The sequence below is a fragment of the Hylaeus anthracinus genome, unplaced genomic scaffold, assembly GCF_026225885.1.
Source record: "Hylaeus anthracinus isolate JK02 unplaced genomic scaffold, UHH_iyHylAnth1.0_haploid 11997, whole genome shotgun sequence".
Classification (NCBI taxonomy): Eukaryota; Metazoa; Arthropoda; class Insecta; order Hymenoptera; family Colletidae; genus Hylaeus; species Hylaeus anthracinus.
In genome coordinates, this window is record NW_026534344.1 from 2,385,967 (window position 1) to 2,411,930 (window position 25,964).

Here is a 25,964-nt window from a genome sequence, read left to right on the forward strand (position 1 = left end):
TACTACTACTACTACTACTACTACTACTACTACTACTACTACTACTAATACTACTACTACTAAAAATTATATACTCGGCAACGTTGATCCCTAATTAATCGAACACTCTGTCGATAGAATGCTCTACGTTATCAACGGAGCGCCCTGCCTCATCGATCGTGCACTCTACTTCACCTACTCATACAAGAACACGAAAACTGATTCCCAAAATGCGTAGAGGGACCTAAATGCCTGTAAACTCCGCGTCTTTTTGAAAGCTCAGGCTGGACGCGTACTGGTTTCGAGAGCCGACACTCGACGATTGCGAGAGGGAATCGGAAACGGGCGGATGATCGTCGTCGATGCCGTGACGATTTCAATTTGTAGCTTTCCAGTGGAGTCGAGAGGAATGTTTAATCGTCGAGGCCACACTTACGACGTCCGTCGCCGTTCCCTTTCTAAGGGACGCGGCTGACATCGATGGAAAGCGACCGCGGTTCGTCGATGTCTCGCTAACAGTGTCTGTCGAACACTATGCAGGAGCTTGAGGCGATAGCAAGGCCGGGAACGTCGACTCTCGTTTCTGCAACTTTTCTGGCCTGGTCTGGACTGCCGCGTAGACGTACAAATTGTCCAGACACTCGCGTCAGTTTCCGGCGTCGCGCTGCGACACGCGCAACACGTCGCGTCCACGCGTTTGCGGAGTATTTGCATGGAAGCGTTTCTTCGTTCCGTTTGATACACGAAGGAATACGCCGAAGATCGTATACGCTCGTGGTGAAGTAAAATGATCCATCGAAGGTACCTTTTAGTAATCGAAACTTCTTCGTACTCTCTCTCTAAGTCTGTCTCCAAAGAAACGTGGAAGCCCTGTTTCAAGCCCTGAACAGGCTCAAAAGATTCTGAGCATTCCGTAAATATATATTTCCAGACGAAGAGTACCTGTTGACGATAAACTTGGAAGCAATTGATCTAGATTAACGCGTCAACCGCGAGTGACGGCGATAAAGTTTTGTAGCGTTGCTGGCGGTGGCGATATTTGGAAAGATCAGACAGTCTGTCTGATAAGTAATCGTAGTCTCTACAGATCTACCGTTTCATTCAAGATATATACATTTTGCGAGATGAACGATTTTTTGGACCTTCGATTTCAAAGTACCTTCTTCAGTCTGATCAGAGGCGGGTAGATCGTGAAGCTAACGAAGCTTCGATCCCAATTTTCATCGCTAACAATATAAGACACCACACGTTTTCCAATAGATAACCCAAAGGCGCATTAACTGCTTATCTATCGACAGTGATCTTGATTAATACAAGACTGATACCTACTTTACTATCTCCTATACCAACCAACTCACGTAATACTTTCTTCGACGGATTCCTCTTACGCAACGATCGTTACTCATTGCCAGGGCTATTCCTTGCAGCTAGCAGCAGCTGAGGGAGTAAGGATCCACAGCCTGGAGGTGCAACGCGGACCATCCGACGCAGCGCATCCAAATCCAAAGCACATCATCCAACGCAGACCGTTCGAAGCGAACGATCCGAAGCAGGTCGTTCGAGCAGATCCCTCCAACGAAGTCCCAGTTTCCGAAGCTCGGAGGTACACGGTGACCCGCGACTACATCTGCGTTCGACGTCTGCGGCGACGGTGGCCGCGGGGAGGCGGTGGGACGCCGTCGAAGACGATGAGGATCGGAAGAGAGGAGGTGTTTACGGGCGATGGCTGATCGCGCTATGCTCGCGGCATATAAGAACGCGCGAAGACGTGCGTTCGCCGCGCTTCACGCGACTCCGAATTCGACGCTCGAGGTTCCATCGCGGGACGCAACGATCGGCCGCACGAGAACTCTGCGGAACGGGAATCGCGTTCACCAGTTGACCGAGGACAAGCCTCGCGGAGGACGTGCTATTTTCTCGTACTCTTGTTGCTAGTGTCACCGCGACGCCACTCAACGTCGCGTCGTCACCCTTGCTAGATCTCGCATTCGCGGCGATGGCCACGGTAGCGCCTTGATTAAAAGTGACATTCGTCGTGATTGATATCCTGGGTGGCACGGGGAATCGAGTGTTTGTGGTTCTTTGAATATTTTGGGGGGAATTCCGGACGAGATAAGAGATTCTTGGTGGAGAACAGAGAGAGGAGGGTTCGAGGGTGATCGAAGCGAAGGAGGTAGTTGTTTGGTGGTGTTTGGCTCTCGGGACATTTTTAAAAACTCTCTATCGGGTAATTGAATATCCGAATGAACCGGTTTCAAAGAGAAGAGTAAGAAGAGGACAACCGCGTGCAGCAGAAAGTTCGATGGTGCCTGGGACCATATCTGGTTAAACTTCTCTTGACATTTGATTTTTCTCGGGAAGAGGAACAAAAATTCTGTAGCACGTAACATTTTCAAACAGTTCGAAGTAGAGTGTGTTTGGTGGGTGTAGTAAGAAAAAAGTGAAAAGTAGGGGGTGGAACAGCGACAATCGAGCAGTCGGCGTTCATGTCCTCGAGAGCGCGTCGCGGCGGTCATGCCGCGTGATTCAAGGGTGCAGGTCTGTCGGGTACCCGTCGCATCGCGGAGCATCGCGGTCGAGGTGTCGTTCAAACGCGGCGGAGCCTAACGCCGGAAACATGAGCTCGATCGACTTCGACGAGGTGTTGGTGCACGTGGGCGAGAAGGGCAAATACCAGAACATCATGTACTATCTTCTCTGCATACCGGCCACTCTGCCTGCCGCATTTCTCGCCTTCTCGCAAGTGAGTCGTTTACAATTATTGCCGTATAACGTAATTACCTCGTATCTAATTAAACACCAGCCACGAATTTATCGACAGAAGCAATTCACGAAATTGAATAATCGCTACCGCTTAGCTTTTTGATGGTAAAAGTAAACTTCGCGGTGACGATTCATTTCACGTTTATGATCTTGTCGCTGTCTGAATGTCATTCGGAGTCCCGATTAAACGAATAGCTTGTCGAGCAAATGACGATAAAACAAACGTCCATGTGCGATTTGACCCACAGGTGTTCGTGAGCGCGTCGCCAGACCACTGGTGCAGAGTCCCCGAACTGGAGAATCTGACGGAGTTGATGACGCTGCAAGAACGGAAGACCCTGTCCGTACCGTACATCGAGAAGTCCGATGGGAAGCTTAAGTACTCGAAATGCACGATGTACGACGTGAATTACACGGCGATCATCGAGTCGTGGCTGGGCCGAGGGATTCTCGAAAACGCGACGGACGGGGGAGAGTATCGTTTGAGGGATAGGTTACCTCCACCACCTGTTGCTAGTCCTGATTGGCCAGTGTCCAAGTGTAGACACGGCTGGGTCTACGACAAGCGGGACTACGACAGCACCCTCGTCACCGAGGTAAACTCGACTTTCTCTCTTTCAGCCCCCCCGAACCCTTGCTACCGAGCTCCTCATTTCGAGCTTCGACATAAGACAAGTTCGAAAACTCTAGCCTGCACGTAAAACCTAACTTCGAGATTTAGAAATGCAACCGAACGAAATCGCTTTTTAATCGTTTCGAAACGTTTCACGCGAGAACGAGTGCCCGTTTAAAAAACTTTTCGGCTCAGCGAGCGTCCCTCTCAGTTCCTCGTAGGGTTAATCAACGATGTCCCAGTTGTAATCGCGCGGATTCGGTTTCGTTGGATGTTTGCGGTCTAATGAAACGGGAAAAAGCGGTCGCGAGTGGAACGACATTGTCAACGACACGTAACGTCTCTCCGCTTTGCATAATCCTCCTACGCGTTATTCCGTCTCTCGGTGGATTTCTCGTCGGAACGAGGCGACTCGAGCAGCGAGTCGTGTTTCACGGGGCAACTCTCCTTGGCCTTTGGTCGATTCGTTCCAGCGGGTTTCACGTTAACGTCGGACACCAGGGCTTGGGTCCCGTTCGTGGAACCGAGCGCCCGTTCGCGCTCGTCCCCGATACGTCGCGTTAAGCTCCTCTTTCCGCCCGATAATTTTCTTTTCCGTGAAAGCTCGCGGTGACGGATATCGTCGATGCGTTGTAGAGATGGACGAAATTCTACTGGAATAATAGACTATTTCAACTTGGTTTTAGATAGAATTTTTAGGAGTTTGACAATTGCTAGCGTGGATTAAAAACTAAATGGAACCAATGTCAAAGTTGGTCGGTAGCGTGAACTTCTACGAGTTAGTAGATCATTTTTTCCCTACGAAAATTATTCAAAGCTGCTTAGCCCATAGGCAAATCGCCTGATCTCATCTCTGCGTCGCTCATTCGCTCTCAAGCCACCACCTGAGGGGTCTTATTAAACTCGTTAAGCCACACTTAGATCATCGGAAACGTGACTCCCTTCGAGGAATCTGACCGAAGTCCCGGAAGTTATACGCGCAATTCTAACGATCAAGGGACGATGCAAGAAAAGTTTCCTCCTACGTTTAGCTTGAACGATTAACGCGTTAATAGCGGAGGACGTATAATTTATTCGCGTGAAAAATTCTCTTTCGCACCTCTCATCGAATTGCAAGCTTCTCCCCTCTTCTAGAGGAGTAGTACTTAATAAAATGCAGCCGAACGTGGCTGTGGTAAATCTTAGAAGATGGACAAAATCATCAAGAGTTAAGAAGAATACCCAGGTGGGATTGCTGCCCCCCTCTGCTTATTTTCCAATGGTTGAGCGTCGCGTCCTCGGATCCCCCGAAGCGGGGATCACGCGTCGACGTCCGAAGAGCACATGTTCGGTCCGCTAAGATTCCACTATGCGCGTGCGAACATCGAAGAAGCTTGCTCGCGTTGCGTCACGTGCGCGCAGCTAGTCCGTGTCTACTCCGCTCGCTCTCGTCCATTAACGCCGTTATTGAATTGCCGCAATTAGACAACGCGGTGAGCTGTTGCCGCAACGAGGATCGTAACTCGCGGGGTCGAGGATCTAGGTGCAAGCCTACTCTTTAAACCTCTTCAATTCCCCCCGATTCGAGCCGTCGCGACGGAAATAGTCGCGCGACGCAACCGCGACTTTGCATTTTTATTCCCGTTTCGCGCGCGGTTCGACGGAGATTTTCCTCGAAGGTCGAGACCTCCGTAAACAGGATCGGTTTGTCGTGGGTCCGTCCAGGTGAACAAGGTTGACCAAGCCACCCAGAGTGACTGGCCCATAGTTTGCGGCACTCTGGTGGCATAAGCAATTGCCGACCAATTTACCTACCCCCGCATCCGGTCATGCGGTCTGTCGCATCAAACGCCTCGTACAAACTGCCGGCTCTCTGCTTCTACGAAGGGTATATGTCCGCAGCGCGTGTACCGCTCGCTCTCGCGTCCGCGTTTCTCTCCTCGTGACGCAAACAACGCTCGACCGAATTCGATGAGCCGCCCTCCGATTCCTCCGTGCTCCTCTGCTCCGGATTTCTCCGACCAGTGGTCAGGTCTGAACGCGTTTAACCGCTACGAGGATTCCTCTTTCAGCTCGCAATCGAAAACGAATGTCGTCCGTTCATCTTTGGGAATTAATTCCAAGAAAACGAATGCAAATCGCGACTTTTCCCTTTATCCGATATTTATATTGGGTCGTCAGGAAAGTCCATGCCGATTTTTAGTAGGCGGTACAGGTCCGAATATATCGGAATGGTTGAAAACAAATAACACGTAGACATCCCTTGAAAGGTGGAAAAATTGTGGATGAAAAAATGGTACTTACATAATTCAATAAATATATTCAAATGTACCTTTGAATTTTTCTTAAAAATTGGCACGAACTTTCTGGACAACGCGATACATACCTCGAAGACTGGAAAAATAATGTTTGTAGTGGCATTTTTAAGAATTCGGGGCAGCCTATGGGTTGGGCCACAGCCAAACTTCTAATAGCCCTTGGGCGAACCTAACATGCTAACCATACGTTAACTAGATACTCGTCTATAAGTCAAAATAAAATCAAAATAAAATCAAATCAAAGTCGACGATATCGCATCCATGAGTTGAGTAATAAGATCGGGGATTCGTTCTTCTCGCTTGCCAACGGTACCACGGATCAAGGTGTAACCATGCGCCACCCACGATCGCGATTCTTACCCTAATCGAACAAACGGACGACGATCTCTTCCTTTTCTGCATTTCTCTCTCTCCTCCTCCACTCGAACGCCTCTTCCTCCTCCTCCATTGCTGGTGACGGGTCCATCAGTGCCCGGAGGGTGTGCGCGCCGCGAATTTACACGCTCCGGATTTACGCAGACGCATGACGCACAGAGCCATCGAGGCAAATCCTGTCCTTCCGTTTTCCGTTCTTCATCGCGCGCTCGCTTTCTATTCGCGCGAGACCGCTCACCCTGTTGCGCCCGATCGTCCCGCGAATCAGCCAACGAATTTCTCCGAGGAGGAGGGAGGGAATTGGGGAGAATAGATCGTAACCGTTTCGTTTCCGTATCCGGAGAAAAAAATAACGACAGAAAGCTACGGGGAATTTTATGTAGAAGTCTGTAAGCTTCACGGACCTTTTCAAGTTTTAATTCAAGTACCAAGGCAAGTTACCGATTTTGTTTCTCGCACCTAGATAATTCTCCTCCTAGATAATTCTAGGTTTTCTAGTTTTACGCGAGAAAATTAAACTCCCGACGCGAATTTCATTTCGAAATCGAAGCTTCCGAGCGTCTCCTGATAGTCTGCAACGGAACGTCGTCCACGACGCCTCTCCGCCTTCCCTCTATCGTTATTTTCGGCGCGGTACGAATAAATTGTGGCCTAGAGCACGCGTCGAAGCGGCTTCGAAAAGACAATGACCCGTTCCGTATCGTCGCAACACGACGGACGTCCGAAATCGTCGTACGCGTGACGACGCCACGCGAGCGCGGTCGAGCGTTACGCGCTAAGCCAAAATCGGTCCACGTGGTCGCGTCCTCTTTCGCCGTCGGCGGAAGTCGTTGGCAAACGCGGACATCCGGCGTTTCCACGTCTCAGCGACGAAAGACCACGACTTTCGTGGGTTGATTCGCGCGAACCGTGGACACGCGAGTCGACGGTTGCCCCGCGGTCATATCAATATCGTTTTCGAAGTGTGTCAGGGTGATAAAATATGCAAGCGTCATTAAACGTCCTACGGGCGCTTGCACTGCCCTTGACAATAACTCGACGCCGTCACCGCGAGTGCCTCCCGTATTTCCATGCAATTTACCTTTTGCGTTTCACGCAGACATCAAAAGTCCGTGAGTGGCAATTTGCTTAAATCAAACTTCGTGTTAAACCCATTAACGGCCATCGCGTTTTATTTGCGCGAGGCCTGATCGACGCTCGATGAGGATTTCGTTTGCTCCGACCGCCGTTCGCCAGCCACGGTGCACCGACGTTTTCTTCACCGCCATTTTGGTACCTTTCCGCTCGAGTGGAGGGCTGTACGCGAAACAGAGGAGACTCGACGATGAAAAGTTTTCAGCATTTCGACAGGGGTGGGAAACCTTTTGGTAATGGAAAGTCAGGATTGCACAGAGTTGAGAAATATTTTTCGTTTTTAAAAAGTCTCCATTATTCATCGTCATTCTTGGAATCGTCTCCAGGTGCTTTCCAGAGGTCCAACGCACATAACGGCAATTATCTAAACCTTGGAAATCACGATTCTAAGAATTGTATTGTCAATGATATCGAACATTCCTTTTTCAGATCGAATGCTTCCAGGATTAAATACCTTTGTTAATAGGTTACATTGTATTAGTAATTGCTCCAACGATCGAACGACTCTGTTCCTCGGAAATGAATTAAAACAATCAGTCATAACATTGATTTTTCCCATGATACATCAGTCTTTTTTCAAAAAAAGTAAAGTACAGTATTGCCAAGAGCTATAATGTCCCTGACATCCATAATTGAAATCTCTCATTTTGGTCATAAATTGCCTTTTCACTAATCCAATCAGTCTCTAGTTCGGAATCCTCGCCAATGGGTAACCTTCTTGTGATATGTTCATCGTTAAACGTGAATTCCACCCAGTGGCATTATCTCCCAGCTCTCCAGTATTATATGAGAATCGTACTCTGATCGTGCGTATGAAAGATTTCGAAGCACCGATGAATCGTACGAACAAAGTTAACGGGACCGAGCGGCGTGTATTATTGGCTGGCTTACAAATTCTGGCTATGGGGTCAGAGTTAATCAAATTAGCTCTATACGGTCTGCAACGAAAGAGCGGCGTGTCGCGCAAGGGCCTTGGGCAAACATTAAAACCTATTGATCCCAAGATACGGGAGCCGTTGGTAAATCAGTTTTTCGCTTTCGAACGCTCCGTTGGATCTTTCGTTCGCCAACGCTTCGCATCGATCATTCTAGATCCACGTTTATGACGCGCGACTACAATAAATTATATAAAAATACGTCGAATCGCTATCGTCGTTCGGAACGGAAAAGACCTCGCCAGACATCGAGAGCGATTTAAAAAAGATATATACAGATTATAATTGCGTGTAAACAGATTTCTCAGTAAATTAACAGGGAGCACATTCCTCGGTGTGACATAATTGTTCTTCGCTGGAATTCAAAATTAGCGTTGTTCCCCATCCATAAAATTAATTGAAAATGCTCATCGGGTAAAGTGCAGTAACGTAAATGAATTCGCGACGATGCGTTGCAACGCATTGATATCGCTCTATGAATAATGAAGTGTCAGTTTCGTAACTCGTTGGCATTTCAATAAACATGGGTTTCTCGAGATGAGATTTTCGGAGAATTTTCCTCTTTGAATATTCCGAGAGCTGCCGAGAGATCGTGAACAAACACGTTAATGATAGGGCACTGAAAACAACACGAAAAGACATCATCATACATCATTTTCATACGCTTAATTCGCAACGGGATAATAAGAGTAGGATTGAGGCGTCGTTGTCAGCGGTGATCGTTCGGTAGCGCAATTCTTCTATTGTCGACCAATCGGAGGAGTCCAGTTGAAAAAGCGGAGAGACGATTAAGCCCTTAGGAGAAATCGATCGAGAAAGGAGCGGAAGAGAGATTGAAAGCGTTTGCTGGCTCGTCAGGAACGCAAATTCGGACGATGAAGAGCCGGCGCTCGATGACGTTACGTGGGAATCGTTACGGTGGCTCCTAGCCGCGTACGTGAGCGCAATCTATGTACTCGTCGCGGTACGCGTTCACGCGTGAAGCACGTATGTGCGCGCAACGTACACGCGTCATTCGATTAATGAGATTCCGTCGCTGTCGACGGCCATACGCGATGGAGTCCAAGTCGATTCGACTATTCTCCGAATCAAGGGCCTAATTTTACGACTACCAAACCTTGTGTACGTACATAAATTGTCGTGTTCATCGGGTTGAGACTTGAGTTATCAGATCGACGAAAATGACGAGTATTTGAACTGGAGTTGCGGAAAAAAATGAGAAATAGGTAATTAAACGTGAAAGGCATAGAATGAATATTTTTGAACATTTTTCTGTGCGTGGCGTAGAAAAATTGGGGGACATATTTTACTGTTGGAGACAGAGATAGAGCACTGATAGTCTCCCACAGCCAGAGGTGTCCATCACCGTCGGTTGACAGGAGGAACGCGCTCCCTCCGTCGTCATCAACCTTTGAATCTCCGCCATTGACCTCCCTTCCTTTCCTATCAGTCCCTTCCTTTCCCTTTAACAGCCGCGAATCACTTACTTGTTTACGCGCTACCATTTAGCAAAGCGTGATCGTTTAATGGAACTTGTACACTTCCTCAAAAATTGATTCCGAGGAAACGAACGCGAGTCCAGAATTTTCCTCTTGCATAATACTTACAGGCATCCTGAAAATTAAGAAAATAATTTTTGTACTTGCGTATGCTGTTCGGTAAAGATGGCATAGCACGTGGTTTATCGAGGGCCATTTGTTGGAGTGTCTGGAAAACCTACGATTCCCAAGGAAGTTAAAATATGGTATTTCGTTATGCATAAAGTATCATCGATGCAACGCAATAATGCTTCCATATTGTTTTGAATGCATTTACGTGACTGCATTTTACCCGATGAGCATTTACGATTAGTATTAACGACAGACAACGCTGGCTTTAAATTCTAACGAAGGATAATTGTGTCATGCATAAGGAATTCAATACGCCCCTGCCAATTTCCTAGGAAATCTGTTTGTGTGCCAATTATATTCCTCGAGATTTGATGTTTAGATAATATTTAAAGTCACACAATCTGCCACTGCTGTTTGTAAAAAGAAGAGATGAAATTCTGTTGCGAAACAAACGGAATCGATGCATCGACCTATGGTTTTCCCAAACGATGGCCAGTCTACGGAAAAAGTGGCACCCGTGAAACGATTGGAATTAGTCGGGCTAAACGCATTGCGGTCGCGCGCACGTATGTACAAGGGAGGAAGATAAACGACGTAACCGGAGCAATGACTTCTCTATAATGGAGCGATATCGCCCGCAGTGTTGTTGCATCGCTGCACGGCAGATACTCGCAATCTCTCTTCGTTTCGTCAGAATCTTACTCGGGGTCGATTACGCCTCGACCTTGTTTCTATCACCGTCGTCGCTCCTTTTAGAACCAAGCAAACCCCGAAAAGTCCCATCGATCTCGATCCGCAACGTTAGACTCGAAAGAGCAACTGAAAGTCCAGCAACTGAAACTAGCTGAGAAGCTTGGAGTTTTCGATACTTTTTAAAGTTTCGTAGCTAGCAAAAAGAGACTCGTTGATTAGAATTGCAATGGCACCGTGCGTGGAATTAATTAGAGAACGAAGTTAAAGGGGTTGAGAAAGGGAGACACTGTCGCGCAGGACGTAGCGTTTTAATGGCATTCTGCATCCACATAGCTAGACTTGGTATGCGACAACAGCTGGTGGCCTTCCACCTCTACGACCTTCTTCTACGTCGGTAGCCTCTTCGGGAACGTCGTGTTCGGCTGGATCGCCGACAAATGGGGCAGAAGAACGGCCTTCTTCGCCATACTGTTTTTCGAGGTGATCATCTCGATCGCCACCAGCTTCAGCCCCAACTACGTGATCTACACAGCGTTGAGGACCGTGAACGGTCTCTTCTTCCCCGCCATCTATCAGATACCCTTCATACTGGGTGAGCAAAGACCGCCAACGGGTCGAGCAGATCTAACGAATTTGAAATTCAACGTTGGAACAACGAAAACGTTTGTTTTCAGCCCTCGAGTTGATGGGCCCTAGGTACAGAACCTTCGCCGGGATGGTGATTTGCATGTTCTTCGCGTCAGCCATGTCTCTCCTTGCCTTGCTGGTAAGAGCCCTTATGTGGTTATACATAAAGTGTCCTGCGATACAAAGTACCAGTGGTACAAAAATTAAAAACGCTTTTCGTAGGGTTACTTGCTGAGGCATTGGTTCACCCTGTCTCTGGCGACCTCCGTTCCATTCGTCCTCCTGTTCAGCTACTACTGGATCATTCCAGAGTCGCCGAGGTGGCTCCTCAGCAAAAACAGGATAGACGAGGCGGAGGTGATTGTCCAGCGAATGGCCAAGATCAACGGGAAAACGGTCCCCAGCAATTTTCTCAGAAAGATGGAGGTAACCGATCGAAACTTGGAACGAAGCTGGAACTACCAGCTGAATTTTTCCAGCAATCGATTACTCTAACAGATCCAACTTTGCTCCCAACCTTGTTCCAGATGGAGATCCTGAGGAGGCAGGGGGTTTCCTGCAACGGGACGAACTCCGGCGAGAACGAGATGGTGGACGTCGAGGACAGGTCGCCGCCACCGTCAGCGACGCCCATGGACCTGGTCAGGAATCCGAACATCAGGAAGAAGTTCTTCATCCTGGCGTTCGACTGGGTGGCGAACGCTGTCGTGTACAACGGGTTGTCCTACAACACGACCAACCTGGGGGTCTCCGATTACTTGGCGTTCTTCATCGGTAAACGCGCAATCATACCCAATGCATACATAATGCTTCTGCAGCGGCGAACGATGCAGAACGCGTCCTATGGTAGTTGCGACTGAATGCGTTCCTAATTGCATTTCAACGCCTACACGCTGCGGCTAGGCTTTGTCAAACACGGTGGTGCAAAGATTAAATAGGATTTTCGATTTGGTATAGTGCTATACGCTTGAAACGTTAACGGAAGTGTACACTCTCTGTACAACAAGGATACATGTAGCTTTGTAGATAGTTGAAAGAATTCAGGAAGACGACCAGGTCTTTTGAAATCGACAAATAGTGATCATCTCTGGTGGATTGTCGCAGGTGGTCTGGTGGAGATACCGTCCTACGTCATCACGTGGTACGCGATGGACAGGCTAGGCAGAAGATGGGTCCTGTGTCTAACCATGCTCCTAGGTGGGGTCGCCTGCGTCTCCTGCATGTTTGTTTCCGAAGGTACGAGGTCCCTAGTACTGGTACTTGGTGTCTGGCAAAGTTGACAGACCTTGATGCATAAATGCAAAATTGAAAGGTTAGCATACGTTATACGCTATCACGTCTGTCGTAGCAGACGCGGTTTGGGTGACGGTGTGCCTGGCGATGATCGGGAAATTTGGGATCGCAGCCTCGTTCGCCGTGTTTTACGTTTTCGTGGGGGAGCTACTGCCCACTGTGCTGAGGTCCCAGGCGATGGGCATCGCCTCGTTTATCGCTGGGATAGGTTTGCTAGCGTTTCCATATATAGTCCACCTGGCAGTCTACTCGAGGGTTCTTCCTCTGATCATAATGGGCACGTTAAGTGTCGCTGGGGCGCTCACGTCCATCTTCCTCCCGGAAACCCTCAACATTCACCTGCCGCAAACGATCGAGGAGGGCGAGCTCTTCGGGGCTGATTTCAAACTCTGGTCCTGCCCGACGTTACCAAAGTCAGTTCTCAACCTCTTCTCTGTTTGACCCTCTATTGCATAGCGTGATTGATTTTTACATCGAAAGAGTTCTTGTAGGTTCTGTTGGTAATGTAGTGCAGTCCGTCGATGAGGTAGAACCCTATTTTCACGACGTATTTATCGACAGAGCGTACTTCATTGCCAGTATAGCGATCTGCCTTATCAATTGGGTGTTCTACATTATCGAGCCTCACCTTAGACGTTTAGCTTCCAGATAAAATAAAATCGATGCAATAGAGGGTTGTGTTATATTTGTATGGCGAGTGCCAGAGTGATGCATTCCAGGAAGCGGAGGAAGTCGGACAAATGCGAGGCTGTGCCCCTGAGGTACCTGGTGAACGGGAGGCCAGGGAATCGATCCTCGCCGTCCAGGTCGCAGGACGCGGACCAGGAGGACGAGAACTCCTTTCAGGCCTCCAATGGTCAGGAAGAGCAACTGTCGTGGAAACCCAGCGCAACAGACGGCAGAGAGGAGTACGCGGAACGCGATGAAAAGTGCGTGGACGCGGTAGTCGTCGTTGAACACAGAAGGACGCAATGAATCTGTGGCTGCTCGGTGCAATTGCCCTTCACGACTTTGTACTATAAATATCAGTATAGAGACGCGTCCGTATTTACTCGTTCGTTTATTGCGACGTACTGCCTGATCTGTGAAGCTTGTCCTCCAGGGTGTCGGGTGTTCGCTGGTTTCACCTGGCGAGAGTCGTTCGATACATAAATCGCGCCGATTTATTCTCGTCCTGGGTGACATAAACTTGCGAATATCGGCGACGATGGTCATCCGTCCGTTGGTTTCGAGGATGATACGAAATAAGTGGTCGAATAATTTTCGAATAGTAAGTATTCGAATGATATTGAAATATTTGCTGTATCGAATTATCGTACAGGTATTTCCCTACTTTATTGTCATTCGAATATTTACTCGTATACGATTCAAGTATCTGTCTATTCGAATACTTGTCGAATCCAGAAAAAATTCGATAAAAAGTCACAGTCCCAGGCTATTGTCGCCAAGGAGCAACGAACATTCGTCTGTTTCTGTTTGCTCGTGACATTTTGAACGCGTTCTTGCTACACCTTCGAGCCGAGAAGCCACGAGCCCGAAACCTCGTCCTTGAACTTCCTAACGACGGGCCATCCTCGTCGTGATTCGCACGGGTGCCATCGCGGACTTTTCTAGCCGTCGTCGACCTCGAAAGTCGGTCTCGAGATGCGTGAAATCGTGCATATCCAAGCTGGACAATGCGGCAACCAGATCGGTGCCAAGGTCAGTGTCACTGCGAACTCTCCAAGTGCGGGCTCTGGACTTCCAAAGAAATGAAGAACTCGACCAACAACTTTTACTACGTTATTTCTACCATATCTCTCTTTCCATTCTCGATTTTCCATGTGTCAGCGAACGACGATCGTGAAATCTAACCTTAAGTTACCATTCTCGAGTTACGTAGGAGCAGATGCAAGCCATGGTGGTCTGAGCTATCTATTTCCCCATTTAAAAAAAGAAAACCTTTTCTTTCGTTAATCTCTGTGGACTCCACCTACGGGTCGATTCCTTTTCTTAAATTTCATTTAAATGCACCGCTATGGCTTTCACCATCCTTACAGTATTCCTTTTCAGGGAGTGAAATTTGATCTCCGTTGCGCTCATCTTTGTACGCGTCTCTCAGGAGAGTGAGAAACTATCGAGCGTGAGTGGAGAAGAATGAAAGGTGGGAATAACGTTATAACGATCTGGTAGAGAGAAATCGTGACAACCTGACAGGGAATACTGTGTACAACGTATTGGTAACATCGCGGTACAGCGCAAAAATACTTGTTCTACAGTCGTTTCGGGTGCGGTACGGACAAGTTGTTTTGCGTCTACGACAAATCACGAACACGCAGCGGCGTTGCGTCCCTAGATGGCAATTATGCAACCGTCTGACCGTTTCTTTTCGAACAACAGTTTTGGGAGGTGATTTCGGACGAGCACGGCATCGATCCAACCGGTACGTACCACGGAGACTCGGACCTTCAGCTAGAGCGCATCAATGTCTACTACAACGAAGCATCCGGTGGTAAATACGTGCCACGTGCCATTTTGGTCGACTTGGAGCCTGGTACTATGGACTCCGTTCGCTCTGGAGCGTTCGGGGAGATATTCAGACCCGACAATTTCGTGTTCGGACAGTCAGGGGCTGGCAACAACTGGGCCAAAGGCCACTACACCGAGGGAGCCGAATTAGTCGACTCTGTTCTCGACGTGGTCAGAAAGGAAGCCGAGAGTTGCGACTGTCTGCAAGGATTCCAGCTAACCCACTCCCTGGGCGGTGGCACAGGATCAGGCATGGGCACCTTGCTCATTTCCAAGATCCGCGAGGAGTACCCTGACAGGATTATGGCTACCTTCTCCGTAGTCCCATCCCCTAAAGTCTCCGACACGGTCGTGGAACCCTACAACGCCACCCTGTCGGTTCACCAGTTGGTTGAGAATACCGATCAAGCTTACTGCATCGATAACGAGGCCCTCTACGACATCTGCTTCCGAACTCTGAAGCTTTCCACTCCGACGTACGGAGACCTTAACCACCTAGTGTCGGCCACCATGTCTGGAGTTACCACGTGTTTGAGATTCCCTGGTCAGCTAAACGCTGACCTGAGGAAACTAGCAGTGAACATGGTTCCCTTTCCGCGTCTACACTTCTTCATGCCTGGGTTCGCACCCCTAACGTCGCGGGGAAGCCAGCAATACAGAGCGTTGACGGTGCCCGAGCTCACCCAGCAGATGTTCGACGCGAAGAACATGATGGCTGCCTGCGATCCGAGACACGGCAGGTATCTGACCGTGGCTGCCGTTTTCCGTGGAAGGATGTCGATGAAGGAGGTGGACGAGCAGATGCTGAACATCCAAAACAAGAACAGCTCGTACTTCGTCGAATGGATCCCCAACAACGTGAAGACTGCCGTTTGCGACATCCCACCTCGTGGTCTGAAAATGTCTGCCACCTTCATTGGAAACTCCACCGCTATTCAGGAGCTGTTCAAGAGGATCTCCGAGCAGTTCACCGCCATGTTCAGAAGGAAGGCGTTCCTTCATTGGTACACTGGCGAGGGAATGGACGAGATGGAGTTCTCGGAAGCGGAATCGAACATGAACGACCTGGTGTCGGAGTACCAACAGTACCAGGAGGCCACCGCGGAGGACGAGGGAGAGTTCGACGAGGAGGAAGAGGCGGAGGAGAAGTAAAACGATTTCTCGACTTCTTCTCCTCGCTGTTCTCGCGGGACGGGGGGCCCTCGATTGGCGACGAGGACAGCAAATTTCTCGTGCAGGCTCGACGAGAACCGAATCTTCCGAACGCACTATACCGAATTCTTCAAAATGGGTTGTGGCTTTGTATAACGTATGTAGCGGACCCGTTCGCGCCGATTTTTCTCAACGACACCTTTTTACGACCGATTTTTGATCGATTTTTATGCTTTGATCGACTTTACATATATAATATACGTGTATACATATGTTGTAAGTGATTTTAGAGAAAATGTATTACCTTTGTTGAACATTTAATAGACATACTCTTTATGGTACATGGATAACGGCGTCGTGTCTAGATTTCGAACGACGACGCGGGGATCCTGGGCGATCGAGGGAGCCAAGGTATGTATTGCGAGAGGGAAAACGCGGTTCTGTGTGTTACTTGATTTTTTTTTTTTTTTTTTTTTTTTATTTTTTAATAGACGAGCAGAGTCAAAGTATAAATACAGAAACGTAGCGTTGCATAGGAGCAGGATGACGAGGTTCGTCGAATAAACTTGCTTTACAACCTAACCCAGCTAAATCCTTAACTTGCAATCTACATTAAACATAAAACGTTTAAACTTGTACTGTTGTGCTATGGGGAACAGGATGCGATATTAAATAAATTAGACGAATAAAAATAAAAGACTAAACAGAAGATTAAATAGACAGGAGAAGGAAACACAGGATTCCTTTTGCACCAGAAAAAGAAGCTTACACTTATTTGTTACTTGGTAGCGTGCAATGTAAATGTACTGAGGGGTCGCGGTGGCCATTATCGCAGCTTAGCATCGAACCTGTTGACGTCCTTCGAGCCAACTGGGATTGATGAAGCAGAGACCTTGGTAAAAATTGGTGATCACGTATTATCTCATCGGTGCCTCGAGGACAAACACTTTATTATTGCGTACCCGTCGCGGATCGCCTGGAACGAGCATTATTGCGCGCTAGTTCCAACCGTCGATCGTAATAGATTCAATTGCACCATTTAATATATAATTATCGCGTCGATAATAAATTCTTTCTACTGCTCGAAATAACGATCAACGTGTACACCGTTTCTGATGGATCGTCCCATACACGAATCGATCGATAAATTATGGGAAACAACAATCGAACTCGATTCTCAGCCTCCTGATGGTTGCTGGCTCGCCACCTTGGCGACATAACCCTTTCCGACCTCGAAATTTCCAATCTATTATTTACAATCTAATTTGAAATTTCTAATTCTCGGTGTACAAATTTTAGTATAAGAGCGCACAGATCTAAAAAAGAAAAAGAGAGAAAATGCGAGAAATTGTGAACGTGCAGCTAGGCCAGTGCGGGAATAACGTAGGAGGTAAGGTAGGACCGTTAACCTCCGCTATTCTCTCGAGTTATACTTTCAATGTCGCGATGAAGCGCCATTCTACTTCCTATCTTTCCTTGCAGTTTTGGGAAGCAATCGCAGACGAGCACGGTCTGGCTCCCGACGGTGTCTTTTACGGCGAATCGAGCCTCCAGTTGCAACGAATGAACGTCTACTTCACCGAGGCACCAGGTATACGTTGAACGTACAGCTCGACAACTCGTGAAAACTTACTATTGGCTCTTCGAATAATATACTAACATATCTCACTGTTTTTTTTTTTTTTTTTAGGGCGCAAATTCGTCCCCAGATCCGTCATGGTCGACCTCGACTCAGGAAGCTTGAACTCGTTGATATCGGGCCCGTTTGGCAGATTATTCAAGCCGGATAACTTCGTGTGTGGACGCGCAGGTGCAGGGAACAACTGGGCCAAAGGTTACTACACCGAAGGTGCAGAGCTTGCTGACACAGCATTGGATCTTATTCGTTTAGAGGCAGAGAACTGCGATCTCATGCAAGGTAAGTTGCCTTGGGTAACAGTCGAACGTTGAGTAATTCTAGCTTTCAAGTAATGGTAAGGCTAGGTAATGTAGAATCCTACGAAGGTTTTATCGACAGAGTGTTCTACGCCATCAGAACGACGACCTGTTTTAACGATCGAGTCTTCTACATTGCCCAATCTTACCGATAGATCACTCTACCTTACCAGATCTACTCTCATCTTCGATATTCTTCAGGTATCCAACTACTCCACTCGCTGGGCGGTGGTACAGGTTCAGGTATGGGCTCCCTGCTGTCGATAAAGTTAAAAGACGAGTATCCCGACAGAATCCTCAAGACTTATAGCGTGATACCCTCGCCAATGATGTCAGACGTCGTGGTGGAGCCCTACAATGCTATACTGTCCCTTGGAAAGTTCGTGGACTATACCAGCCAGACGTATTGTATGGACAATCAGGCTCTTCATCACATTTGCACGCGTATTCTGAAAATTTCTACGCCCACGTTCGCCGACGCCAACCACTTAATCTCTGCCTGCATGGTTGGCATCACCGCCTGTCTGAGATTCCCAGGACAACTGAACACTGACCTGAGGAAGCTGCAGGTGAACATGGTACCGTTCCCCAGACTCCACTTCTTCGTTCCTGGCTACGCGCCTCTCACGTCCAGAAGCTCTGCTCCTTACTCGATCCTCTCCATCCCAATATTAACTCAACAATTGTTCAGTGGAAATAACATGCTCGCCTACTGCGATCCATTGATGGGCAAGTTTATGACCATCGCCGCCATCTTCAGGGGCAGGATGTCGACCAAGGTTACGTAAATGATTTCTTTAGAGAAGAGTTGATTTTATTTCGCTCGAATTTTCCTTGAATAGAGTCTCGTCTGCTTTCAGCACGTAGACGAGCAGATGTTGAACATACGCAACAAAAATAGTTCCTACTTCATCGAGTGGATTCCTAACAACATTCAGACCGCGATCTGCGACATTCCTCCGCGAGGCCTGGCCATAAGCGCCACGATGGTATCGAACACGACGGCGATCCAAGAAACGATCAAAAGGTTGATGAACTTGTTCGACGGTATGCTGAAGAGAAAGGCCTACCTGCACTGGTACACGGCGGAGGGAATGGACGAGACCGAGTTCTTCGAAACTCAGGCGAGCATACGAGATCTAGTTTCGGAGTACCAGCAGCACCAGGAAGCCGAGGCTGAATCCAGCTTCGAAGACGAAACACCAGAGTTCGAAGAATGAGTAAAACTGACGTGGAAAGGTAATAGTATGTTTTTTTTTTAGCTTTATTTCGCTTGCTTGCAGAGCAGTTCTTAATAAGAGAATTCAGATGGGAAGTAAATCGGGACACGAGTACTCGAAAAAGTCGTATATTTTCGTAAGGAACAAACTTGCGCTACATTAAAACGCGTGCCACGGTTATACGCATACTATATAAGTTCTGTGGATGTAACGAAGAAGGCAGATTTTTGGTTGAGGTGCTTTGGTGTTTGGTCGTTGCCGATTGTCTCCTACGAGCCCTTGGACACTCGTTCCATTCTTCTAGAGTATCCCTTCTAGAGTATCCCTTCTAGAGTATCCCGTCGAGCGATCTCGCGCAGTCGTCCTCGACGCTGTTCAAGGATCCAAACGTAGCGTTTAAGAATCTCCAGAAAGCACAACGTTGAGACGCTTGTACTGGACGCTGCATCTTTGCGAGTATTTATACATATATAAAAAAAAAAAAAGGAGTATCGTGTATATATAAAAGTATAAAAAGAGCTCCTCGAACGCGTCGCAGACTCGCCTCGACGAAGCTGAAAAGAGCAGAGACAGAGACCAGAGATGAGCAAAATTCTCGATAGAAATTTCGAATTACTGCAATTTCGCTTCTAAAATGAAATGAAATTTTGAATCGAGCGAACGACATGGAATAGAATAGAACAGTGATTGCCGAGAAGAACAGAACTTTGCTCATCTCAGCTAGAAACGAAATCAGAGGAACGAGAGTGATCGAAGCCAGAAACTCCCAATTCTTGTCTGCAGATCTACTCCTGCTCGCAGGTCTCGAAGTCGTCGGCGCATTCCTCAGCCTCGAAGTCCTCTTCAGCTGTGGCTTCTTGGTACTGTTGGTATTCCGAGACCAAGTCGTTCATGTTGGATTCCGCCTCTGTGAACTCCATCTCGTCCATCCCCTCGCCCGTGTACCAATGTAAGAACGCCTTCCTTCTGAACATGGCGGTGAACTGCTCGGAGATCCTCTTGAACAACTCTTGAATGGCAGTGGTGTTTCCAATAAAGGTGGAGGACATCTTGAGGCCCTTTGGGGGGATGTCACAGACGGCAGTCTTTACGTTGTTAGGTATCCACTCGACGAAGTACGAGCTGTTCTTGTTCTGGACGCTTAACATTTGCTCGTCCACCTCCTTCATCGACATCCTTCCACGGAAGACGGCAGCCACCGTCAGATACCTGCCGTGTCTCGGATCGCAGGCAGCCATCATGTTCTTCGCGTCGAACATCTGTTGCGTGAGCTCTGGCACAGAGAGCGCAGAGTACTGCTGCATGGACCTGGACGTCAACGGGGCGAAACCGGGCATGAAGAAGTGTAGACGCGGGAATGGCACCATATTCACCGCCAGCTTCCTCAGATCCGCGTTCAGTTGGCCTGGAAACCTGAGACAAGTCGTTACGCCGGACATGGTCAGCGAGACCAGGTGGTTCAGGTCCCCGTAGCTGGGATTCGAGACCTTCAGGGTGCGGAAGCAGATGTCGTAAAGGGCTTCGTTGTCGATGCAGTAGGTCTCGTCGGTGTTCTCCACCAGCTGGTGAACCGACAGAGTGGCGTTATAAGGCTCCACCACGGTGTCGGACACTTTAGGCGACGGCATCACCGAGTAAGTGTTCATGATCCTGTCGGGATACTCCTCGCGGATCTTGGAGATGAGCAGAGTGCCCATTCCAGATCCAGTGCCTCCTCCCAAGGAGTGGGTGAGCTGGAAGCCTTGCAGACAGTCGCAGTTCTCGCATTCCTTTCTGACCACATCGAGCACAGAGTCGACTAATTCGGCTCCCTCGGTGTAGTGACCTTTGGCCCAGTTGTTGCCAGCCCCTGACTGCCCGAACACGAAATTGTCGGGCCTGAAGAGCTTCCCATAGGCGCCTGAACGAACGGCGTCCATGGTGCCTGGCTCGAGATCCAGCAGAATAGCTCTCGGTACATATTTGCCTCCACTAAAACTTCCTCCTCCATTGGTGGACGTCGCGACTGGAACAGTACACGGAGACTAGATCCGGTAGTGCGAGGATTTAGGGTTGAGGGTGTACATAGTGAATCATTGAAGGAGCCTAAGAAATCGCGAAACAAACGCTTAGCATTGAAACGTGCGCGTTTATTCCAAAGTCGGCGCCGCTCGCGTCTTCTACGACGCGTCCTGTCGTCCATATTAAACGTGCTTGAAAAGGTATTGTCATTCCAACCAAAAACTCTCGACAACGCCTTTAAATGGTCGACGGAAATGCGTATACGGTTTCGACTGACGCGTCCCGTGGTTTGCAAATCAGACGTCCAGGTGGTTAATTTCGCTTCGAGAACGACGCTCGCGACGATACACGGACGGCCGAAAATTTGTAGATCGTTTTATAGCGGAGGTTTCAATTTTTTCGATACTCGCCGAGGAATGAAATTCGGTGCCAAGAGGGCGCGGTCGTGACGGCGTCGCGAAAAACGTACAACTCGCCTCGCGAATTCCTTAGGGTGAAAGCCAAGGGTGAACACACAAAGCGGCTATTTCGGTCGTAAAATGCGACCTCTCGCGTGTCTCGTTTTTCCCCCATGTTCAGCGAGAGTGGCTTCTATTTTCGTTCTATGTTCGTTCGCGAACATGTCTCGCGACGTGTAATCTCTAGAGACATCGCGGCTGTGATCTGGTTTCGACAGAAACTTGAAACATCGCCGACGAATCCTTACCGGAAGCCTCGTTGTAGTACACGGAGATTCGTTCCAGCTGCAGGTCGCTGTCCCCGTGATAGATCCCGGACTGATCGATCCCGTGCTCCTCGGAGATCACTTCCCAGAACTGTAACGCAAACGTTCATTCCATTATCCGATAACGATCGTTGGTCGAAGCATTGCGAGATGGGAAGGAATTGCGGAGAGTGGAAGCAAGGATAACGCATCGTCCAAAAATAGAGATACACGAAATTAACGCGGCTTCTGCCCCCTGGCTCGTGTCCCCATACTCCCTGGACCCCGAGTCGTTGCTCTTCTCCATTTCCTCGCCTTCACTATTTTCTCCCATCTATTAATAGTCCAGCGTCGCGGTGACGGCGACGCGAACCGAACCCTTAGAATATTCTAAGCGCCAGCAACCCTCTATGACCAACAGGAGAAGAATCTCTGTTTCCTCTTTAAAGTAGAATGCTCGAGAAGCCACGAAAAGTATACTCTAGGAAGCAACAGGATACCAACTCTTTTATAAATCTCGTGGCATTATTTTGAAATCCTTGCACGTTCAGGATGAGGAGTTTTTCAAAATCACAAGATTATCGAAATTCCAGTGTATTCTACCCTTCGACAAAGTTTCATCTCAGCGCGGTCGTGCATCGTCGAAGACAATCTTCTCGGTACCGTACAGTCCATACTGTACCGCGACAAAAAGTTCAGGACGCGACCACGATCGTTAATGACCAAGATAATCGTTGGCCAGCAATTAACGGTTAATAGATCCGCGCCGCGACTCCGGCCGAGATCGAGCAGAGATCTGGAAGCGAGGTACTCTTAATTACTAGAGCGGCACAGCCAATTAGGGCTGCTCGTTCTCTCTCCCGTCCAATTACTCGAACGGTCCCAACTGGCCTCTCCTTGCAGCGGCAAGGAACGAACTACGCCCCTTTGTTCTGAATGCGATTTACAATCGGTCGCCCGACGTCGTTTTCCGCGCGGAAGAATTTAACGATCGTCCTGAGAACACTGGGGAGCCTAACTCCGCGAAATACCACGGGTGTGCGGAGTACAACTGGAAACTCAACAGTTGGTCCCGTTTTCAAAATTAGATAAATTCTGTTCCTTTTCTCGAAACGTGCGATCCGTAGCTGACCCAACGTAAATATCTATCCATCGAGCAACGATGTCTTCCAACCAGGTCGCCAGCAGCCAAGACTGTTTATTTTCGTTGAGTTAGGGTTATTTTCAAACCCGGAATACAGAAAGCAGCAGAACGTTGCGGTAGGTAGGGACGCTCGGCAGACATCAGCATCCTGACCGCGAGCGTCTCGTTTATGCTTTGTTTACGTCAAAAACCGGGGGTGGGGGGGGAGGCATCGTTTACAACGCGAATAAGAAATCGTTAGACTTGCATTCCGCATCCACGAAACCAATTCGGAGCCACGCTACGCTGGATGCACTCTAGGTGCGTTCAAAGTGTTGATTAAGTTTCGATCGGTAATTTCGATGCGGGAATTCCGCGTCTTCGACTTGTTAATTAGGCGATCAAAGGCCAATGCACGCTATCGGTATCGGTATTTGCATCGAATTCCAAGTCTGCTTCGGGAATCGTTCGTTTCCTTCTTCGTCCTCATCGACCAGTCGCGGCGCGTTTTCAGTCGACAAGTTACGAAGCCCTTTGCCAGCTAAAGAACGAGCCTCTTTAAATTCCAACTGATTACCAGCCGCCGCCTTATCTTTAATTCGTTTAACAGCACGGCCTCGAACGGGAGGGAATCTTCTTGTTCCAAAATAGCGGACAGAACCCCCTTTAAAATAATACCAATTCTCGAGGAACGACGGGCAACTTCCTGTTTCTTTCGAATGTTAACATTGTTTTAAATTAAACGCTTTAGAGTTCGTTGCGGCGAGACTCAGAAATTACCCCGAACGTACAAAAATTGAAAAAGCAATACTTCGTTCTATCACTTGACTCTACGTTAACTTCTCGAGGAATTACTTTATTAAACATGTACAATCGTTGATATACGTCATCGGAAGATTTAACGCTAAATATTTGTTTACCCTTCTAATAAAAAAAAGAAAAAAAAAAAACTCAGAAACGAAACGTACACGTGTACCGATATTTCTGAAGAGCTCAAATAAAATCTACCATCGAACTTCCAAATGATGCTCCAACGAACCATTTTACACGAAGAAAACTATACGCCGTGGCACCATGAATGAAACAGCGTCCCGAGAAGTTTAAAAGGACAGGTCGCGACCTACCTTCGCGCCAATCTGATTTCCGCATTGTCCAGCCTGAAGATGAACGATCTCCCTCATTTTGCGCTCGGTCTGGATTCTTCGCGTACCCTTGGCGACGTCGAGAGGGTGGAAAGGTGCGGTCCGAAGCGAACAGCTGATCCCTTCGGGCGGAGGAGTGCCGTGCGTCGGTCGCGTAGACGTGGAATCTCGAGCGAAGCGTGGTGCACGAGTGCGAGGATCGCGCGCGGAGAGAGCGTGTGCAGCGAAGCGGGCGCAGAGAGTAGACTGTCGCGTCGCGCAGGAGTGCCGGGGCGGTGTGGAGCGGAGCGGAGTTGGAGCCCTGCGGAGCGAAACTGACGAGGAATATACGCGTTCGTGTCGGTGTCCTGAGGTCGACTCGAACCGAGACTCGTTCACCCGCAGGCCTGCACCAGCCTTTGCGAGCAGGGGGAGGGGGGAGGGGGTTGACGACTGACGAGGAGAGGAGTCAGGCGACGAGGATGATAGTGCTCGAACACCGGATATACTAGGAACGGAGAAGTCAAGGAAATCCCCGTTTGAAGGAACACATCGACGTCAGTAAGGGAATTAAAGAGGTTCGCTTGATTACAGTTGGAGTATTGAAAGAAAGAAATTGTCGTTTGAGGAGGGAATGCAAGGGGTACTGGAGCTGAGATTCTTTTAGAAAACTACCAGATATGTAGCATTTATGAAACTGGATGATCTGGCTGTAATTGGAATGTTCAAATTGGAATTTTCCGATTGGAATTTATCGAACAAATAGAGATCCAAAGAAGTTATCGATTAAGAAGTTGCAATTTTTTATGCTTGTAGGAGGTGTAATTAACGCTCGATCTTCTATGGTTTACAAGCGACGAGTCACAACGTTTCTTGGAACAGCACGGTCGATACAATCGATCCACGCAACGCACAAGTGCAGGTCTTCGGGTTCCCCTTTCCCTGTACTTTTCCACTTTATCCAAATTCCTGACCTGCACCTCGGTTAAACACAGAAAATTGCAACCTCCTCCGAATGAAGAATGAGTGTCAGTAGTCGGGAATGAGAGATTGGTATGAATCGTTTGGAAGGGTTGCAGGGGATATCAGATACGAAAGGTCGCGTAGATAAACCAGCGAGGATACCAGAACTCATCTCAACTCTGTGCTGCAGCGACCAGACTTTGAGGAACGAGGAAAGGTTGAGAGGCGTCTCGAGTAGCAAGAAAAAACTAGTCCACTTCTAGAATAATTTTATCATAGTTTGCTTCCGGTCTCCCATGAGAAAGAAATATTCGGGAACTTGGCATTTTGCAATCCAACGAGTGAGGCTTCTGCCATAACGTTCGACTTCCGTATCTGGCCAACTAGCATCGAAAAAAAAGCCACAGAGAACAGGATATCCTGTTCAATGGACTCGAGGCGCATCCAGCGGAAATGCAACTCGAGCGAGGATACCCTTTCGGGGGCTACGTCCTTGCGGTGTTCGAGGCAGAAATATTTTTACTTCGTCCCGTTGAATTCCACGGATTCTCGAGACCTCGATATCGCTGGAAGTCGAGAGGAACGTTCGAACGAACGGAGGAAAGAGCTCCTAAGACCTTTTTATCACAATGAGTCACTCTTAAAACGTCGCGGACGCTTGGCTTTCTTCGCTGCCCGTCGAAAACGACGATAATCGAGACGAGGTTTCGTCTCCAGCTGCGAGAGTTGCTCTACGCTTCCACGATCCCCTGCTGCTGGTGAAAGCTCTTCTTCTATTATTGTCACTCCGTCCCTATCCCTCTGCTCCCACCTCGTTGTGCCAACTGGTTGCTCTTTGTTCGCCTCTCGCACTCGAAACGGTCGAAAATATTCGCTTTCCTTTAATATTGGGTTACGATGCGTCCAAAAATGCAGAACC

At 48.4% G+C, this 25,964-nt stretch overlaps 4 protein-coding genes across 7 annotated transcripts in view; 3 read left to right on the top strand and 1 right to left on the bottom strand.

Annotated features, from left to right (window-relative positions):
- The window catches only part of LOC128889751 (organic cation transporter 1-like), a 19,117-nt gene extending 4,277 nt beyond the window's left edge, over positions 1-14,840 (top strand). For 2 of the 3 annotated variants that reach the window (XM_054147689.1, XM_054147688.1), the window contains exons 2-10: positions 1,407-2,722; positions 2,991-3,338; positions 10,733-10,991; positions 11,074-11,165; positions 11,249-11,452; positions 11,554-11,800; positions 12,131-12,262; positions 12,378-12,732; positions 13,039-13,370. In XM_054147689.1, the coding sequence (XP_054003664.1) occupies positions 2,597-2,722; positions 2,991-3,338; positions 10,733-10,991; positions 11,074-11,165; positions 11,249-11,452; positions 11,554-11,800; positions 12,131-12,262; positions 12,378-12,732; positions 13,039-13,294 (2,019 nt within the window). In that variant the 5' untranslated portion in view covers positions 1,407-2,596 and the 3' untranslated portion in view covers positions 13,295-13,370. Of the gene's footprint in view, positions 1-1,406; positions 2,723-2,990; positions 3,339-10,732; positions 10,992-11,073; positions 11,166-11,248; positions 11,453-11,553; positions 11,801-12,130; positions 12,263-12,377; positions 12,733-13,038; positions 13,371-14,698 lie in introns of those variants that run through there. The other variant, XM_054147691.1, reaches the window with a different exon arrangement.
- Positions 14,841-14,846: 6 nt separating this feature from the next.
- Positions 14,847-16,320, top strand: LOC128889752 (tubulin beta chain-like). The gene has a single exon (XM_054147692.1). The coding sequence runs from the start codon at positions 14,858-14,860 to the stop codon at positions 15,977-15,979; it is 1,122 nt and encodes a 373-aa protein (XP_054003667.1). The 5' UTR covers positions 14,847-14,857; the 3' UTR covers positions 15,980-16,320.
- A 941-nt stretch (positions 16,321-17,261) lies between these two features.
- Positions 17,262-19,189, top strand: LOC128889415 (tubulin beta chain-like). 2 transcript variants are annotated; one of them, XM_054147042.1, is made up of 5 exons: positions 17,306-17,374; positions 17,462-17,570; positions 17,670-17,897; positions 18,116-18,693; positions 18,775-19,189. In XM_054147042.1, exons 1-5 carry the CDS (start codon positions 17,318-17,320, stop codon positions 19,132-19,134), a joined length of 1,332 nt encoding a protein of 443 aa, XP_054003017.1. In that variant the 5' UTR covers positions 17,306-17,317; the 3' UTR covers positions 19,135-19,189. The 2 variants fall into 2 exon arrangements, with proteins under 2 accessions (XP_054003016.1, XP_054003017.1); XM_054147041.1 differs by having other exon boundaries at positions 17,262-17,570.
- Positions 19,190-19,267: 78 nt separating this feature from the next.
- LOC128889416 (tubulin beta chain-like) lies at positions 19,268-24,675 on the bottom strand. The gene is made up of 3 exons (XM_054147043.1): positions 24,086-24,675; positions 21,842-21,950; positions 19,268-21,139 (listed from the first exon to the last, which is right to left on the bottom strand). The coding sequence occupies exons 1-3, from the start codon at positions 24,140-24,142 to the stop codon at positions 19,920-19,922; spliced, it is 1,386 nt and encodes a 461-aa protein (XP_054003018.1). The 5' UTR covers positions 24,143-24,675; the 3' UTR covers positions 19,268-19,919.
- Positions 24,676-25,964: the final 1,289 nt, after the last annotated feature.

Coding starts and splice junctions, on each gene's coding strand:
- LOC128889752 (XM_054147692.1), top strand. CDS start 14,858: ATGGACTCCGTTCGCTCTGGAGCGTTCGGGGAGATATTCAGACCCGAC.
- LOC128889415 (XM_054147041.1), top strand. CDS start 17,318: ATGCGAGAAATTGTGAACGTGCAGCTAGGCCAGTGCGGGAATAACGTA. Junction 17,571..17,669: donor CTACTTCACCGAGGCACCAG/GTATACGTTGAA, acceptor TTTTTTTTTTAG/GGCGCAAATTCGTCCCCAGA. Junction 17,898..18,115: donor GAACTGCGATCTCATGCAAG/GTAAGTTGCCTT, acceptor GATATTCTTCAG/GTATCCAACTACTCCACTCG.
- LOC128889416 (XM_054147043.1), bottom strand. CDS start 24,142: ATGAGGGAGATCGTTCATCTTCAGGCTGGACAATGCGGAAATCAGATT. Junction 21,951..24,085: donor GAAATCAGATTGGCGCGAAG/GTAGGTCGCGAC, acceptor TTTGCGTTACAG/TTCTGGGAAGTGATCTCCGA. Junction 21,140..21,841: donor GTACTACAACGAGGCTTCCG/GTAAGGATTCGT, acceptor GTACTGTTCCAG/TCGCGACGTCCACCAATGGA.